Genomic DNA, 17,705 nt, shown 5'->3' on the forward strand with positions numbered 1-17,705 from the left:
TGACATTCGGCTTTACACAGGTGAAAATCTAAAAGCTGTAAAAAAAACCTGCTTTGTAGGTTATTAGGACACACAACTATCCTAGTAAACAATATAAGCACCAGCAACTTAGTCAAATTAAAGCTATTATTTATAATAAACTATTGTCCAGGATTGTGGTTTTCTGTACAAAACCTTTTTAATCGAGAAATTGTAAATCACAGGTCCACAGAGTCCATGTGAACGGACAGATATAAGGATGGCAATTGTAGCCGATCACCTAGGACTTAGCTGGACAGGTAAGCTTTCTGCTTTAATACTGAAACCAATCTTCACTATTACATTTTCAAGTAGTCTTTAACCAAAAGCCTCAGCAAGGCCACATCAGGCTCTTCTGAATTCACGGTGAGCCCAGCCTCCCAAAACATGCAACATGTTGCTGAGCAAAGATGCCGAATAGGAAATTATTCCATGGTCTTGCAATAAACCAAACAGAAACTCAAAATGCCTCTTGCTTCAAGATGTTCACCCAAGGAGTTTGAGAGGATCTTTCTACCTTGGCTCAGGGCTGGATCTGGACAGCAGTTTCCCCAAAGCCCTGGAGGTGGCAGGGAGCCCAGCAGTGCATCAGCAAGTCAGTGCTACACGTGAAGCTGTCCAATTCTATGCCCAATGTACTTCTATATGTTGATGGGCAGAGCTGGCCTTCATGGACGTAGGGCTGCAGCAGCCAGCTGCCCCTGAGCATAGGTGATGATAGTACCAGTGCTGAGCTGCACAGTGAGCTCACAAAGAAGTAACAGTCACCAGCAAGACCAGATTTTATAAATTAGCTGTAATGAGGTAGTCTCCATGGAGGTTTTTTTCATTATGCTTAACTGGCTTACTGAGTGTAAATACGGTAATAGCTCACAGAGACAACTGAAATCCAAAATTATGCCTGTCTTGGGAAATTAAAGTATGAGTATATAATGTCATGTTCATTGTTATCTGTAAAGCTTGTGTCAGGTAGTTTTGTTGACATCTGTGTGATCCAAGAAAGATAGTGTTTTTAAGCCTGACAGGATGACTGAAGGATTTGTTTTGTTTGGTGTTTTTGTTGTTGTCTTCTTTTCTTTCCTGCCTTTTTTTTTTTTCTTTTTTTTGGTTTTGGTTTTTGTCTTTATAGAACTGGCAAGAGAACTGAATTTTTCTGTGGATGAAATAAACCAAATCCGAGTAGAAAACCCAAATTCTCTTATTGCTCAAAGCTTCATGTTATTAAAAAAATGGGTTACCAGAGATGGGAAAAATGCTACAAGTAAGTTCAAGTAGTTACTTTTGTTGTTTATAAGTTTTAGCCTATTTCATCTGTTGTCTGATATAAACAACTGAATAAAGAAAACATTTTGAATGTCTTTTGCAAACCAGTGGTGGGAAAAAAAGCTTCAGTTGTATTCTTACCAGAAGTCAGAAACATCATATTTATTCAGTATATGTGCAGAAGGAAGTAATCTGTTCTGCACATCCATAATTGATGGGACAAGTAGTGAACTTAAACTCCAGTAAAGAAAATATTAGGGAAAACTTTGAAATAGCAAGGAACATGAAACATGGAAATAGGCTGCATGAAAAAGTTAGGTAGTCACTCTTGCAGTATTGCAGGTTATAAAAAATGACTAAATCTCCTTCTGTAAGGAGTGATGAAGATGCTGATTCTGCACTAATTCTGCTGGATTTGTCATGCATTTCACTTGAATTGCTCAAATTGAAAGAGAGGTTTTGATTTTTGTGTTAGGTCATTGATGTTTGTTACTGTTCTCTAATCCACAAACAGCTACATAGTATTTGAGTCTACTTTGATTTCTTTCACCATAAAAGTAATTTACAGTACTGTTGTCCTCTCACAATGAGATTTCTGTAAATGAAATATCACAATGTACTGCATGATTAGCCTTATTTGCATTATTACCTACATCACTGCCTATTCTGCTGTTCCTCAGAAAGAATGGTAAAGGATTTTTATACTCCTTTTATGCTCCAGTAGAAGGATATTTTGGTTCAGTAGTAAGTAAATATGTTCTTTAAGAACTCTATGACCTTGTTCTTTGTGCCTTTTGTGTTGCAATAGAATTATAGTTGGGGGGAGGGAAGACTTTAGTAGATGTATATCTTGAATAAGTAGGCCGCAGAATGACTGCTTAGGTAGATGATGGGGTTTGTTAGAACCAAAGGTATTGGGACAGAAACATGGCAGCAATTTATAATTAATGCAATGTGAGTGTAATTGAGAAAAGCAATTACCCAGTTTGCAAAGCTGAAGATTTTTGTGATGTATTTTGTTTGTTTTTCAGCCGATGCCTTAACTTCTGTATTGACAAAAATTAATCGAATAGATATCGTGACCCTGTTGGAAGGACCAATATTTGATTATGGAAATATTTCAGGCACCAGAAGTTTTGCAGATGAAAATAATGTTTTTCACGATCCCATTGATGGTAATTGAATTCCATGGTCATATTTAGTTCAGTGACATGTCCAGTAATATAATAACATCGTATAGACCAGACTTTAAAAAAAGATTGTGAGTTCTATAGAAATAACTCGATTTAATGTGAAGGGTTTTTTCTGGCATAAATCAGGCTCATGGTACAATGTGTAGGTTGCACATTAATATCTCAAAAAAAAAGCCCAGGATTCCACAAGCGTATGCCTGAGTAAGCTTGTTCCCACAAGCCTCAGTGTCAGTTGACAAGGAAGGACCTGAATGTTTTTCACCTGCAATAGTTGTGCTTTGATGTATGCCCATGTGTATTTTTTAAGTACTTGGTATTGCATGCTTTCCAAGTTACTGGAACTATTCATTATTTGGCTTTCTGTCTAGATAAGTGACAGAAAGAATTCTTCAAAGAAAAAGAAAAAGGAAAAACAAGGAGTGGGGGGGGGAAAGTGCTTGGAAATTGCATAGAATAAACGAATGTGCAGTTTACTACCAAGTCCCTTTGAGACAAGTGAACATCAATTTCTTTGGGATTTTCTACATTTCTACAGTGGCAGTAGAAAATTAAGAAAATGTTTTATTAGTGCATGACAGAGTATCATTTTCAGTCTACTAATGAGTAAAATTGTGTAATTTTCACATGGAAGCTGTACCAACTGAAGCAGAATTGCGCAGGTTAATTTTAAGCCAAATTAAAAGGATAAAGTTCTGCTTGTAAAACAAAGCTGTCGTAGGTATACATATTTATCAGTATGTTGAAAATGCTAAATATTGTTTTTTCTTTTAAATGTTAGTTAACAGGCATTGGGTTGCTACATTCTTTACTTTGATTTTTGTCACATGTATTATAAATAGCTCCTTAATAGCTTACTTTCCTTCGTAAGTAGCATTTCCTTTTGTTTTTGTAATTTGTTCAAGTATGTATTGGTCTCTCTCTGTTTTCTAGTAGGATTTTGCATCCATTATTGAGCAGCTGGTCACTGAATCATTGCATGACAGAAATAATTTTCTGTTGACATTTTAAGAAAGTTGCTCTTGAAATGTTGCTTGCGCCTTTAATAGTAGCTTCAGTGTTTCTATGGAAAAAAAATACGCTTCTCTGCAGTTGCTTTCTGTCTCTCCTCTTCTCTGAACCTTCCTCAAGCTTCCTTTCCTCACCAAGACCAGACCACCTTTGCCTTTCTCTCAGCTGATTCAGGGAATAAAATACCAAAACCTTTAATGCACCTCCCTTTGCAGGCAGCACAATTCCAAGTTAACCCCACGGCATGTATTTTTTCAGTTCGTAGGTTAGCCAAGCTGTTGTTTACTGGAAAGCGAATTTCAGGTTTTGTTGTCATTTTAATGTGTATATTCAATTTAATCTGTTTTTATGGTTTTCTCATGTTTTCATCCATTTTTCTTTTCTCTCTTTATTTGATCAGTGTATCTGATTGTACCCATGTCACCAAGATCACCTCACTCTCCAAGATCACCAAGATCTCCTTACTCATCACAGTCCTCTCACCTGTATAACTTTACTGTACCTGAAATATTCATATAGCTGTCCCCTGTGTTTGTGTTCTCTTATCCCTTTGTTAACTTTGTTTTTATGTTTTTATCCTGCTGTATATTTAGCTCTACTATTCTTTACTATCCTCATCAGGATCCATTTCTGTTCCTCATTCTTTAACTGTTCCATTCGTGTGGCTCTATGGTTAAATTGGAGATATATATTAGTAATATTGTATTGCTGGTATTGTGTGGTTTTATATAGAAGTATATTAAAATTGTGGACCTCTTTTAGAAATAATACCCACCTAGACAAAAAAGGGGGTGTCATACATTATGATCTACTTCTGTCTCTAAAATCTGCTTCTTAAAATTCCAAATTAAAAAAAAAAAAAAAAAGTTCCCCCAAAAAAGTGGGAATGAAAGATTTACACAATACAGCTGCAAGAGATTGTATTGGATATAAACGGACAACCACCCTTGTTCACATTTGCTTTATTGCATGTTCATAAGACAATCTACTATAGCTTGAAAATGTTTATATGGCTGCAAAAACGATTGCTGAAATCTTTACAGACTATTTACAAAATAGTCAGAAGTACTGGCTTCGCTATACTAGTCACTGGCAGTACTCAGTTTTTCTTCCATCTCTCTAGGAGAAAGTAAAATAATCTGTCAGAACTGCATTTGTTCTTATACACCTGCATCTCCCCATACGTTTCATAGTTTATGTAACTCATGAATCGTGTGACATTTGCTTATTAGTTGCTCCATGCTTCATCCCAGTCAGTCCAAATGTGCTGTCTTCCTTAGGTTATCCCACCATTCAAGTGGAACTGGAAACTCCCACTGGGTTGCGCTTCGTGCCACCCACCCCTTTCCATCAGGACGATTTCTTTAGCGACACCTCTAGCCTAGAGTCACCCCTTAGAACTCCCAGTAGACTGAGTGATGTGTTAGTGACCTCCCAGGCACACGTAGATGGTACAGCAGCAGCACCGCCAGTGGTGACTGAAGAAGACACTTCACTGGATGACAGCAAACTTGACTTCTCAGTGCCTAGAGAAGGAACACCTAAAGATATTTCCATAGGCGAGAGCCAGTTGGAGGAAGTGGACCTTAAGGATTTCCCACGGTATCTTGGTAGCTATGGCGGGATATCAAAAGATGCTAAACAAAGGCAGAGTGAAGAGACTAGTAAAACAGGAGTAAGGACTGAACAGCCTGAGAGAGAAAAGTCTGGTACTGATGAGGAGATGACAGAAGAAAAACTTAAATCTCTGTTTGAGGACATTCACCTGGAAGAAGGAGCTGAGTCTGAGGAGATGACGGAAGAAAGAGTATGGTCAATTCTTAAAGGTGTTCAACAAGCAGAACTCGAAATGTCTTCAATTACAGGTTGGCAGCCTGACTCCTCAAGTGTCACTGAGCCACCAACCTTGGGACGGAGAATGGTGGGAAGCCTGCTAGATCGCTTGGATGATAGGTGAGCACCTTTGTATAGGCATGTGTGTGTAGAAGCAAGCTTTGCCATGCTGCTTTTACCTCCAAGAGCAGTGCTGGGGCTGCTATTCCACTATTCTATGAGAATATGTATATATACATATATATGTATGTATATAAAAGAAAAAAGAATAGTTGACTGGATTTGGCCTTTGACATATTTGTCTTTAAAAATGTGTATTTATCAGGTTTCATTTTTCACATAGGTATTTCAGAAGTAGTTTAAATTATGTTTAGTGGATAAAATGACTTAAAGTGGCTGAAACTTATAAACAACACTTCCTTCAAGCCTGTTGCGTCATGCTGATTTAATAGACTTTTAAAGAGATGAGTTACAAGACATAAGAAAGTAAGAATGGGGATACCAGATCCGTCTAGTCCCATATGTTGTCTCCCAGCAGTGACTGCAGAGGATGCTCAAAGGAGGAGGAGAGTGGACATATATGATGTTTTCCTAGAGTACTCTCTCAAGTTCCACTTGCTTTCAGCATAATGACCTGCTGAGACGGATGCTTTCTACATAGTTATCCTCAATGCATTTCTCTTGCATGAGCTTTTCCATTCTCCCCTCGGACCTACTTAAGCTTTCAACATTCACAGTATGTGTTGCTGTGTTCAGCCTTACTGGTACCCATTGGGGGAATAGTTCGTGCCTGTCTTTGTTCTGAATGTGGCTCCCGTGATTACTGATTGAAGGAGCTAGGTCTGCTGTAAATCAGCAGAGAATGATTATCTGCAGAGTGATCATTTGTCTGTCAGCAGTTTGCGTACTTTGCAGCTGTGACTCAGGATGCTTTAAGGTTCCAGGTAGCATTACATACTCTCTTATTTAATCTAGTAGGAAGTCAGCCATTGATGTTAGTAAACCCATTGTCTTTCAGGATTGCAAAGCACATGATCTACTACTGATGTGATTTCTGTTGTTAAGCAGACATTGTTATTCCTCATTTTACATGGTGCTAAATTAGTAAAATACATCACTTCTAGAAGTAAAAGGGCTTCTTGAAGGAGATAGCATATCAATTTCTAGCTAGATTAATTATTTTTGCTATCTTTTGTAAGATAGCAAATAGCTATAGTATTTTCATGTGTACAGTCATAGTGCTTATCTGAAAGCAAGCAAAAATGCAAAAGGGAAGAAAATGGTGTATCAGAAGTGGAGGTTAAGCCTGTCTTTAGTTAATCTGAAGAAAAACTTCAGTCAAGTTTCTATCTTCATAGAATCATAGAATGGTTTAGGTTGGAAAGGACCTTAAGATCATCTAGTTCCAACCTTCCTGCCATGGGCAGAGATCCCTCACCCTAGACCATGTCATCCTAGGCTCTGTGCAACCTGGCCTTGAACACTGCCAGGGGGGAAACCCATTCCAGTGCCTCACCACCTTCACAGTAAAGAAATTCCTCCTTACATCTAACCTGAACTTCCCCTGTTTAAGTTTGAACCCATTACCCCTTGTCCTATTGCTACATTTAATGATGAAGAGTCCCTGCCCAGCATCCTCATAGGCCCCCTTCAGATACTGCATGGCTGCTGTGAGGTCTCCATGCAGCCTTCTCTTCTTTGAAATTGCAGCCTTTCTTCTCTGAAATTGTAGGTTTTATATATTTTACTCTCTCTTTTTTCTCCACCCCCCAAATTGAAGGAGATTAACATTTAACATTTGGCCTTTTTTCTACTGTTCACTATATTCTTATTGCTTCTGAAGAGATGCCAGGATGCAGAAAACAAGGCAATAGCCTTGATAGATTGATGATTGCAACCTGAATTTAAAATTTTACTTTGTCTGAAATGTATGTGCTAAGAACGAAGGCTCAGTGAGAGGCTCGGTGCTTTGCCCTTCTGCATGTGATATAAGCACTGAACATCTGTCTATTCTTTTTTCATTTTCTCATAGTTCGGACCAATGTAGGGATTCTGTTACCTCATATGCCAAAGGAGAAGCAGGGAAACCAGAAACAAATGGAAGCCTGTCTGAATCCACAGCAGAGGCGAAAACTAAATCCTACACCCAGGAATCTTTAAATGATATGGGAAAACAGAGTGACAAAGAAGCCCCAAAAACAAAGCCCCAGATTTCAGCTGGTGCTGATGAGCAAATGTTATCATCAACAGCATATCAAAAATCTTTGGAAGAGACTAGCAAGCCAACAACAGAAAGCAACAAAACATCTGTGCCTGTCAGTGTGAAGAAGATGAGCTGGGTTACTTCTGAGGATGGCAAGCCAAGAACAAGCATCCAGGAAGAGGAGGGAGCAGTAATGTCTGAACAGAAGGTACAGTGTGTCCTGTAATAATTAGCTGTGTGAGGAGTCCCTATTGCTTGACATAATTTTTTGTAAGACTTGAAACGTTGTTTGTGACAGGGGTCCTTTTTTTTTTTTTTTTTAAATCCTTCTTTATGACTTTTCTGTTTATTGCTAAATTAAGAAAAATGGAAGTTAGTGGAAATTTATATTCTGTGGTATGAATAGAATAAGGTGCAGTTGGGGAAGGCAAAGTTGCCAAGCAGGGCTGCATAATCTTCTGCCTGACTGGCCTTGAGCCCTGGAAGAGGTTAGAACAGCTTCTGGGACTGCTGTTCCACATTGCTGGGGAGCAGCCCCCTTTCGTGCCCCAACATACCACCTGTGCAAACAGTGCCAAACAGCTCAGCTGTCCTCCATCTGTTCCAGTAAGGTGATGCCACTGGTTTCCACTCTTCTGTGACATTGAAGTGAGCGAAGAGAGATAGGGACTCATCAGTCTCTATCCTGCTCCTCGTCCCCAACTCCCCCTGCATTTTTCACTCTGTCAATTTGCAGAAAAGTAAATTTTGGGTAGTGTATAATCTCCTCCTTATGTTTTTTGTTTCATGGCCTCATTCATGCCAGCTTCAAGGTGCATCCAGCCAAGAGGAATCAAAATATTGCCAAATGTGTAAAGCACTTTTCCAGGTGGTGGGTTTTTCTTCTTAAAATTCTGCAGAGGTACTCCCTTTCAGTTCTACCTTGCCTGGCATCCTTAACTCAGAACCTCAGTATAAGTTTTCTTCTGCCAATGAAGATTTTTATAGCTTTCTGAGTTGCTTATATTTATTTCCCAGAAGCTTAAAAGCAAAGTTCATTCAAAAAATGCCTTGTAGCCTTGTAGCTGTGCACACCTCACACCTCAGCAGTGGGAGGGTTGCCATGAAATAGACCACAGGGCCAGCAGAGAACCAGGCTGGAAGAGGGAATTGCAGTTTCTTCTATGTTCCTCTATCTGCTGAGATTGTCTCTTCCTGCGTGTAATACAGGAGGAGATTATAACTTCTGGAGGCTAGATATTTCAGTAGAATTGCGTCTACATGATATAGTTGTTTTTTTTACTGTAGCACAATAAAATGTTGGCAGTGGTGGGCTACAATAAGTCATTTAGGTTTAAATTAGTTCATTTTCGATTATACAACCAAGAGTTCTTTTATTAGATGGTAACATAATCAGTCTCAGCAGTTATGCAGCATATGATTGCTATTATCTTGTTATTAGTTTGTGACACAGTTGAAGCAGCAAAGGTCTTTCCTAATGTTCACTAATTACTGGAAAACTTTAAAAATGTAAGTAAGAGCCTTCTGCAGAGGCAGTTAAAGGCAGATGGCAGAGTTCCTTCAGTGTCAGTAGGCTTTGGGGCAGACCTCGGGCTTATATTATGCTACATTTAAATGCAGGGCTAAGCATAGATGCACACTTTAACATGCTGAGGGTGTGCAGCAGTGCCGCACTTCCCCCTCCAGATTCCTATCAGGGAGAAGATAAGTTGTCATCTCCTTTTGTGTGCTTTTTAATTTTGGATACCCTGTATGGATTAGGAAGAACAAGATCTTGCTTTTCTTATGCGTGCCTTTTGCGCTACTCCTGCTTTTCTGATAATGGCTGATAATCTTCTAAATAACAAGTCTTTTTATAGACATGATCTTTGAATAAACTGGTATCAGAAAATAATGTCATTTCTAAAGTAGATCTCTCACAAAACCCAAATGGGTAGCAAACTAGTGTTTGTTAGAATGACAAGAATTGGTTCTAATATCTTGTTGATATTCCTTCAAGAATTAACTTGAATTAGTCAGTAGTTTAATTGCTAACACAGTCCAATTCCTGGTGAGACACTTCATGTGCCATCATGAAAATAGAAAAGAGAATTTCAACTGCAGTCTTTTGGCAAGACGTTCTTCAGAAATGCTCAATAAAGAGAAAAGTATGGAAGAAACAGATTTATTTATGTGGAAAGAAAGGGGAAACAAATTCCACAAGTAAGAGATTTTTTCTGTGACCCATTTGGAAAGAGCTAAGAAGTAAAAGTCATCCAGCTGCAGGCTGAGGGCTGCGTCAACATTTTGGCATAGAGTTTGCAGCAAGAGATAAACTCAGATGACTGATACTGGGTTGCTAGCTGGTGACGTGAATGAAACAAATTGTTGGCCTTGTCCCAAGTCCAGGTAGGTGCCCAGGAGTTTACAAAAGCAGTGCAGCAATGGTGTAGGCCATATAATTCTCTGCAAATGCTCAAGCATCAGATTCCAGTGGTCTGTTCAAATGAGCAGAGCAAAGCACTGTTACTGTATTACCCCAAAGAAGATGATGTCCACCATGTGGTTGAGGTGACTTCCAGTATTAGAATTCCATCATCAATAAACCACTCTTCATTAAAGCTCTTTATTAAAAAGAACTCTTCCTCCAAAACCTTTGTGCCCTGTGGGAATCTTATGCTTTTTATTACTTCTTCTGGATAGGATTGGAGTATGATTTCTTTGCATGTATATATGCTTAGTTAGGATAAGAGAACAGCAGGAGATTTTATATGCAGATGAATACTGTCATCCTGCCCTAAGTGCTTTTTGTTTTATAGTCCTTTTTTCCTCCATCCACCCACCTATTCCTACTCTTATTTTACACATAATTTCTGAGAACTGCTTCTTGTTTGGGATGCCTTGGGTCAGATTCAAAGAGAGAAACAGAAATGCAGTTAGCAATATCCACTATTCATTACTTTAAAATCAGGTTTGGGCTTTCATTAAGTAGTTACAGAGAAAATTTTCAGATTTTTGTGATCAGAAAAGGTTGATTCAGCCAAATATCATGTGAGACAAGCCTCTGTCCTGGGTCCATCACACACATAGGTACAAAGCCCTCTGCCAGGCTTGTGCACACGGAGCCGCTCAGCCCCAAAGCTGAGGAGCTACTTGGAATTTGAAGGGGAAAACACTGGGGCTGTCAGAGGGCCCCAGGATGAAGTAGGTGCCTGCTTGCAATTGTGGTACTTGTTGGCACCAAGCTGAGACCTATATCAGGCTGTTCCCCCTTGCCCTGAGCTATGGTCTACCAGTTCCCTTCTTAAAAAGTAAAGAATGATTGCACTTCACACCACAGTTTTGTTACTTAAAAGTAGATAAATACTGAGCAGGAAAGCCATTTACATGGAGAAGTTCTTCAGAATGCTCATTTGTAATCTTTTTGAAGGTGCTTGCTCCACTGAATCTTTCTGTGTGACTCTATGAGGGAACTAACTTCCCATACCTTGTGAGTTTATAAATCTGTTTTAAATGTTAATTTTTGAAGAGGAAAAAACAAAGAGGTTTTTTTTTGTACACAAGATTTTTAATTACTGTATAAGATTTAGGAATTCCACAGGTCAGATGCATTTCAAATACCATTTTCCTTAGACTTAAGAGCTGCTGAGATGTTCCATACCTGGTATCAAGCTGCAGCATGCTGAGGAACAAAAAGGCCTCTTCTCACCATATACATCAAGAGCAAAAAGGCGAATCATTATGTATATAATAGAGGCAGAAAAAACACTGTCCATTATAACCTCTGTTTTCTTCTCCTAGTCCTGATCAGCATGTTCTGTCTTGCAAATGTGCTGTTCAAATGTACTAAAACTGCATTTATTAGGAATGTAGTGACAGTGACAGTGAGCTTGAGAGTGATTCGAGTTCAGATGAAGAACAGAGAATTACTACAAGAGTTTATCGACGGCGGTTAATTCTGAAGGTATTTTGTGATTTGAATTCTTGAGGCAACTCTGGCATGTACATGGGTTTGGAGTGCTGTGTCAGAATGTCAGGTTTGGCATACTGGAGTCCCTCTGGTAGTTTGCTTTCCATTGCCAGTGTGTATTTATAACCAAGTGCTAGGTAGTCTTTCCTTGCTTAACCCAGAAGTCTATGGTTGTCTTATGCTGGAAAACAACTGTGCTGCATGGCATGTTGTGCCCTTCACTGCCACTGTTTTGCATGGCATCTTAAAGACTACAGCTAGATGCAGTGTGTTGGTCTGATGCAGAACAAAATGAATTACAGACAGATATGAGTGACTTTTCTTTTTCGTTTTCTTAAAAAAAAAGTATCTCTAAATTACAAGTTTAAAAATTGCAGGAATGTACATGAGTGGGATACAGGAGAGTATTAGCCATGTGCTCTGGTTGAAACTTGTGGCCCTAAGTGCTTAATGTGTTCTGGAAAGCCTCCTCAAAACAGCATGTGATCCTGATTTGAAACCTACCAAAGTTAATAAGAATCTTTGCATTGCTTTCAATATGCTTTATTTAGTATATTTATTTACAGATGGCCTTTATTTACAGCACAATGTACTTTATATACTGATAACAATAGCACAGTCATATAAAGAACTGCTTTTGCCCTCATATTTTTTCTTTTGTGTTCATATAGTATGGCATTATTTGCCTGCAGCAATAGCATAAGAAAATAATTCTGCACTGGAAACCATTATGTTAATCCCTCAGTAGTTTTCAGGATTTATTAGATTCTTACTAGAAAATCATGCAGTCAAGCCATGAAAAAGACAGCCAACCACCATAGTGCTGTTACAGCACTCGCTGAGTTTGCCTAAGTTATACATGACACTCTGATTGCACATATCTGTATTATGGTTATTTGCATGCTTAGTGGAGAAGAGAATGCAATGCAGGCACTGCACCTTGTGTATGGTGTGGATGGCCCATAAGTTGCTCCACACAACTACTGATCTGTCCAAGATACAGACACTTTTGGAAAAGGTAGGATTCCATTTCTGAGTTTCTTCACCCTAAACTACTTCAGTGTACCAGTCAAGCTTCCATTTGGGAAAAGACAGGAATTGCAAAAATTAGCTCAGTAGAAGTGAATGTTTTGCCCGATACCTCATCTTTACAGGCAGAACCTGCTGCATTCCATGAATGGCCCTGGGCTGGTCAGGATATAACCCTTCATCAGTAATTCCCTCTGCAGATAAGACATGACTAGTAAGAAATAGAAATGTGGTTTCCATTTTCAAACAGGGCAGGTGGCCTGTGGGTGATTTAACAGACCCACAAATGCTGTTAAGAGTGTTTCTGGTAGGACGTAAAGTATCCATGTGCTGAAAGTTTTAACGGCTGCATAGTTGGCCTGTGGCTGAGGTCCTCCACCCAATTTATGTCTGAACTATTTTAGTGTCCGCTGGTTTGGAGTCAGGAAATGTCAGAGTAGAAAACAGAAAGTATTTAAAAGGCAGCCTTCACTTGCTTTCCAAGTGCATCCACACGGTTTAGCAAAAGGCACAGAAATTTGTTTTTAAATGTTGTGGTGTAATTTGGGATTGAACTTTTAACAGAGCAGTGGTAAAGCAGTGTATATAGTTTTGTAATCTGCAGCTAGTGCAGATGCAGTCAAGAGGGTGTGCATGGTGAGTTGAAGGCGGCTGAACCTGCTCTGTTGAGAACGTGTCTGATCTGAACTGGATTAGAAGTGTACCTTTCTCTTGGTTAGAAAATGCATGTGACACTTCTGTCATTTTTCTGATGATTTATAGCTTCTTTTTTATCTCCCACTCTGCATCACCAGAAAAGCTTAGAACAAGAAAAATTTTCAAAGCAGCAATCATCAGGCCTTTTAGGGAAAGAGTTTGATAGTGGAAATAACCATTTCAGTAAATATATTTTGATCATGTAAAGTTCCTGAAATGGTGGTATGAAATGGAAGAATCTAGCTTTAACATTGGTAGGGATCTGGACTTCAGTTTTCTGCCCTGAGGTTCAGTTTGGGAACTCGGAAATCTCTGTAAGAGCATGCACAGGCTGAAGAACAGTAACTTGTTCAGGGAAGAGGTCTCAGGATGCAGTGCTCAAAGGCATGGAGCAATGCTCTCGGCCTGCTGAGTAAAAATAACTCCTGTGTTTCTGCCACAGGGCCCCAGGCTGTGGTTGGGAGCTGCAGGCTCTTGCCTGCCAGTGCCTGCTTGCCTAGCAAGTGGGTCCTATGCCCGGTCCCACAGCCCTAGTCCCCCTCCGAGGCTCACACTGAGCATAGCTGGCATTGCTTGCATGGAGCAGTAGTAAGAGGAGAATCAGACTCTCCTTCTACTCCTGTGTTTTCTGACACTCTTGGCTAGCCAAATAGTCGTTATGGTGATGATGCAGAGTGGGAGGCAGGGGTATTTTCTGTCTGGCTCCCCTGTCCCCCAAGCAGTAAACTTGCCAAACACTAATGCTGAAATGCCCCAAGGCTTTTCTGCAGTCACACCTTGACCATGGGAGTACTTGTCTTACACTGTCTCATGTTACTGTTACTTAGGAGCCAGCACTAGAAATCTGTGTGGAGTTTGCATTCTCTGGAATAAGAACCATTAGAACATCTGAAGAAACTGGGCGCAGGCTTCACAAGTGGATGGCAGTGCTGTGGCCATGCTGCCAGTCTGCTCTGACAGCTTGTGCAGAGCTGCACATGGGAGCTCTGTTGGTTTAGTATAGCATGTATTCATTACTGCCTTCATGTTGCATTAAAAGCAACAGAGGTACTCATGTAGCCTGCAGGGGTAAAATTTGGTAATGCTAAAACCTTGAAGGTAAGTTGAGTCCTGTGGAAAAAAAGGCTTTGCTATGTGCCTCCACAGCTACTTTCAGGGCTGAATTGCTTCATTACCTTTGTTCTTCTTTCCCAACTTGTTTTTCTTTCAGTGCCATTCTGCATTATTGCTAACACTGTTATTTCCGTTTAACTGCTACCTTAGTTCTCTGTCCTACCCCAGATATGGAGAAAAGCTTTTCTCTTCCCTGAAGGTATTTTCCCAGCAGTCCAAGAGCTGAGTCCTGTTAAGTGTTCAGCACTCTCAAGCACATTCCCATGGGAGTTAGCACTTCAGAGGGCTGAGCCCATAAAACCAGACAAGCAAGGACTGATGCCCATTTCCACATGTAATAGGATCATATTCTAACCTCAAGGTAGTGCAGATGTTTTTGGTTTTTCTTCCTTTCCCCTCTTCTGTTCACATGGCATTGATGGGATGGAGCATTGCAAAAGAAACGGGGTTTTATGGTAGTGCAGGAATGTGAGCAATTAGCACACAGGGGAAAAATAAGAGTGCTGTCACAATGTGCACATTCAGAGCTGGATCCAAAGCTCCTTTTATTCACTCATGACAGAAATCAGTGTCTAATTTTTCATGCTTTTTCAAAGGTTGTTAAATCTTTCATGGGTACAAATTTTTGGCAAAAACTGTTTAGTCAGATTCTTGCCAAAACATTTATGGTGGAATTCTGTAATGGAAAACAAAATAGATTTCTAAGAAGGGGTTATTCAAAGCTGATGCAATTTTCTACCTTGCACTTCTATTATTTCTTGCCAATTTATATTAAAGATTTGTCTCTTTCCGTGCATTTTGCCCATGAAACACCCTGTTACTGTGTGGAGGGTTTGTTTCAGCCACACTGCAGGAGTGGCATGGAAGCCTGAGCAGCAGTCAGTCAAAACTAGAACCAGCAGATTTCATTATCTTATTCAGAAGAAAATTATGGAAAGTGAAAATGTGGCCATCCTGTAGATGAGAAGAATGAAGGGCCTGTGCCCCGGGAAAGGCACATGGGAGTGTGTAGTCAGCTGAGCACAACCTCTCTGCTGCAGTCCCTGCCAGGCTGGGAGAGCTACAGTGTTGTTCTGCTCCATAGGTGCCCTCACCCTGGAAGGGACCGGTAGGGTCAGAGCTGCTGGCCTCAGTGAGATAATAACGCAGAGATAAATTAAAACGCAGACTGCAAGTGCTGTTGTAAGGGCTGTCCATCATGTTATGCTCCATGCAACAAGCAGCAGACCTATGACCCAGCTTTCAGTATTGGACTATGCCCTGCCCCATTTGCAGCACCATTTCCTTTCAGGTCTCCTTGGCTTGCCTGTTGGTTTGTCGGGTTTCCCTCCCCCTGCCCCTGTGGCTTTAGCAATACATCTGCAAGTCCAGACTCAGCACAGGCACAGGCTGAGTTGTGGCATCTGATTAGCAAGGTCTCCCTGAGTAGGCAGAACTCACTAATGAAAATTGCCTTAATGAAAGATGTTTGTTTCTACTGCCACTGCCATAGAAGCTTGAGACCCCAAGGAGACAGACAAGAGGCGCAGCTGCTGTTCATGCATTACAGGAATGTGATCTCAAGGATTATGTCTTGGTAGTGGCTTAGACCAGTAAGGGAAAAGGTCTGAGCACTCTGTACAGCTTCTGTTCCCACTGCCTCTGGTCTTTGGTGAAATTAAATATTTAGGATCTTCCCATCTTGTTTATTTCCACCTGCTTTTAAATTCCTTTTTATCTGTCTGGGTAAGAGACATCCAGCCACACCTTTTTCCTCCGCTGTTACAACAACACTAGATGTATAAAAGGGACTATTATCCCTCTAGTAACAAAACGTGAAAGAAAACCAGAGCTCAGATCTGCAGTGAACTTTGGCACAATACTGCGGCACCGACTGTATAACTCCATTTATCTGGAGGTCCCTGGGAACACCCGTAATCTGCAAGTAACTCTTAAGAAAATCAATGGAGCTGGCGGAAGACTTTGAGGAAGCTGCTCTTTGCTTCTCCTGCCCTGGAGAGCAGCAGAGAGAGGATACCAGCTGGTTTTGGCAGGACTACACTCCAGTGAGCAGGGTGACATTAAAGCACTCTGCTGTGCAAAGCTTCCTGGCATGTTCTGGGGCTGAGGCTTACAGACTGCCTTTGTATGGTCTAGTCCCAGGGATATAACCGAGCTTCCAGTAATCATGGTATTAAGTTTTCTCCCTGCTTTTCTAAAGCTGTTGGTACTGTGACAGTGATTTTAACTGGTCAAGGGTAAAATAAAGCTCACATAAGTGTGATGCAGCAGAAATAATTTTATTCTTCAGCTGTGACACAGATGCAGCAGCTTTGCGTTTAGAAACAGTTTTTGTTGACAAGGTCATCTAATGTGCCATTCTAACCCAAAGCTGGTTTGATATCTGACAAGTAAAACTGCCAGTGGATAAGGTAGTTTTGTTGGGCTTTTTTTCCTCACAAACATCCATCTTTATAACTGCATAGGATTACAAATGTCAGTAACTCAGATCTACCTCCTGCCAATTGTGAGCCTGCCTGCAATTTGTTTAACTACCCACCAGCAAGAGAATTATGAAAGCTGGATTTCACGCACGCTGACTGCTGAGTATTTACAGCATTTATCCTTAAACCGTGCTTAAAGGAGCATGTAGCTAATTAAAAAACAAGACTCATCATAGCTTTAAAACTGCATTTTTTTTCCAAGACACTTCTTTCAGTGCTTTGATACATTTTTCATTTTGAAGCTGATCACAGTAATTCTCACTAACTTGTTTTAAGGAATAACCTTGCTCATAGCAGCAGTAAGGAGTCAAAGGACCAGTACACATAAATAATATTACTGTGCCAGGTAGTCTGGTGACCTTGCTACTGGCCACGATGTTTTATTTCTGGTTTTCATGGGTTTTATTGTAGTGATTTGGAGATCCTGTTCATGAGAGGGAATGCCTCCATACGTCTGTGCTCCATGGGGTAAGAGGGACATCTGGGCCAAAGTTCCTTCTTGTTCTTTAGGGCACTCTGTGAAACCCTGCCGGGGAGTCTCTGAGCCCATGGGTGTGAGGCCAGGGAAGGAACTCTGTGGCTAGTTCCCCATCTGTTATGTTTCTGATTAAAGTATGAAGTCTCCAGAATCAGTATTTCCCCCTGTTTTGTTGTGGCCTGGAAACCCTACAGGTTTCAGTTCCCAAAACTTTTACAAAACTGCCTGCCTGCCGCAGCAGCAGTCCCAGTGCTGTTCTCACTTCTGCTGTCTCGCTCATGAGAAAGGAAGGAGTGGGCCACCATCACTGGGGCCCTGCTCACTGTGGGGGCAGCCTGTTACTTCCCTCCTCCTGACATCAGTGCTTAGGCAGGTATGTAATTTCTCCTTTCCTGGCCCCACAGAAGAGTCCTTCTGAGGAACAAATTGTATGGGCCCA

The 17,705-nt window shown here is 40.5% G+C and overlaps 1 protein-coding gene across 9 annotated transcripts in view; it reads left to right on the top strand.

Annotated features, from left to right (window-relative positions):
- ANK3 (ankyrin 3) overlaps positions 1-17,705 on the top strand; it is a 379,207-nt gene that overhangs the window by 353,015 nt on the left and 8,487 nt on the right. For 6 of the 9 annotated variants that reach the window (XM_061449040.1, XM_061449062.1, XM_061449051.1 and 3 more), the window contains 5 exons: positions 204-278; positions 1,148-1,279; positions 2,313-2,456; positions 4,763-5,435; positions 7,348-7,726. In XM_061449040.1, the coding sequence (XP_061305024.1) occupies positions 204-278; positions 1,148-1,279; positions 2,313-2,456; positions 4,763-5,435; positions 7,348-7,726 (1,403 nt within the window). Of the gene's footprint in view, positions 1-203; positions 279-1,147; positions 1,280-2,312; positions 2,457-4,762; positions 5,436-7,347; positions 7,727-11,362; positions 11,462-17,705 lie in introns of all 9 variants that reach the window. The other 3 variants (XM_061449087.1, XM_061449094.1, XM_061449032.1) reach the window with 2 other exon arrangements.

The sequence above is a fragment of the Pezoporus flaviventris genome, unplaced genomic scaffold (assembly GCF_033815535.1).
Source record: "Pezoporus flaviventris isolate CSIRO_AGI_PZ_B2104156 unplaced genomic scaffold, CSIRO_AGI_Pfla_v1 ptg000001l, whole genome shotgun sequence".
NCBI classification, from domain to species: domain Eukaryota; kingdom Metazoa; phylum Chordata; class Aves; order Psittaciformes; family Psittacidae; genus Pezoporus; species Pezoporus flaviventris.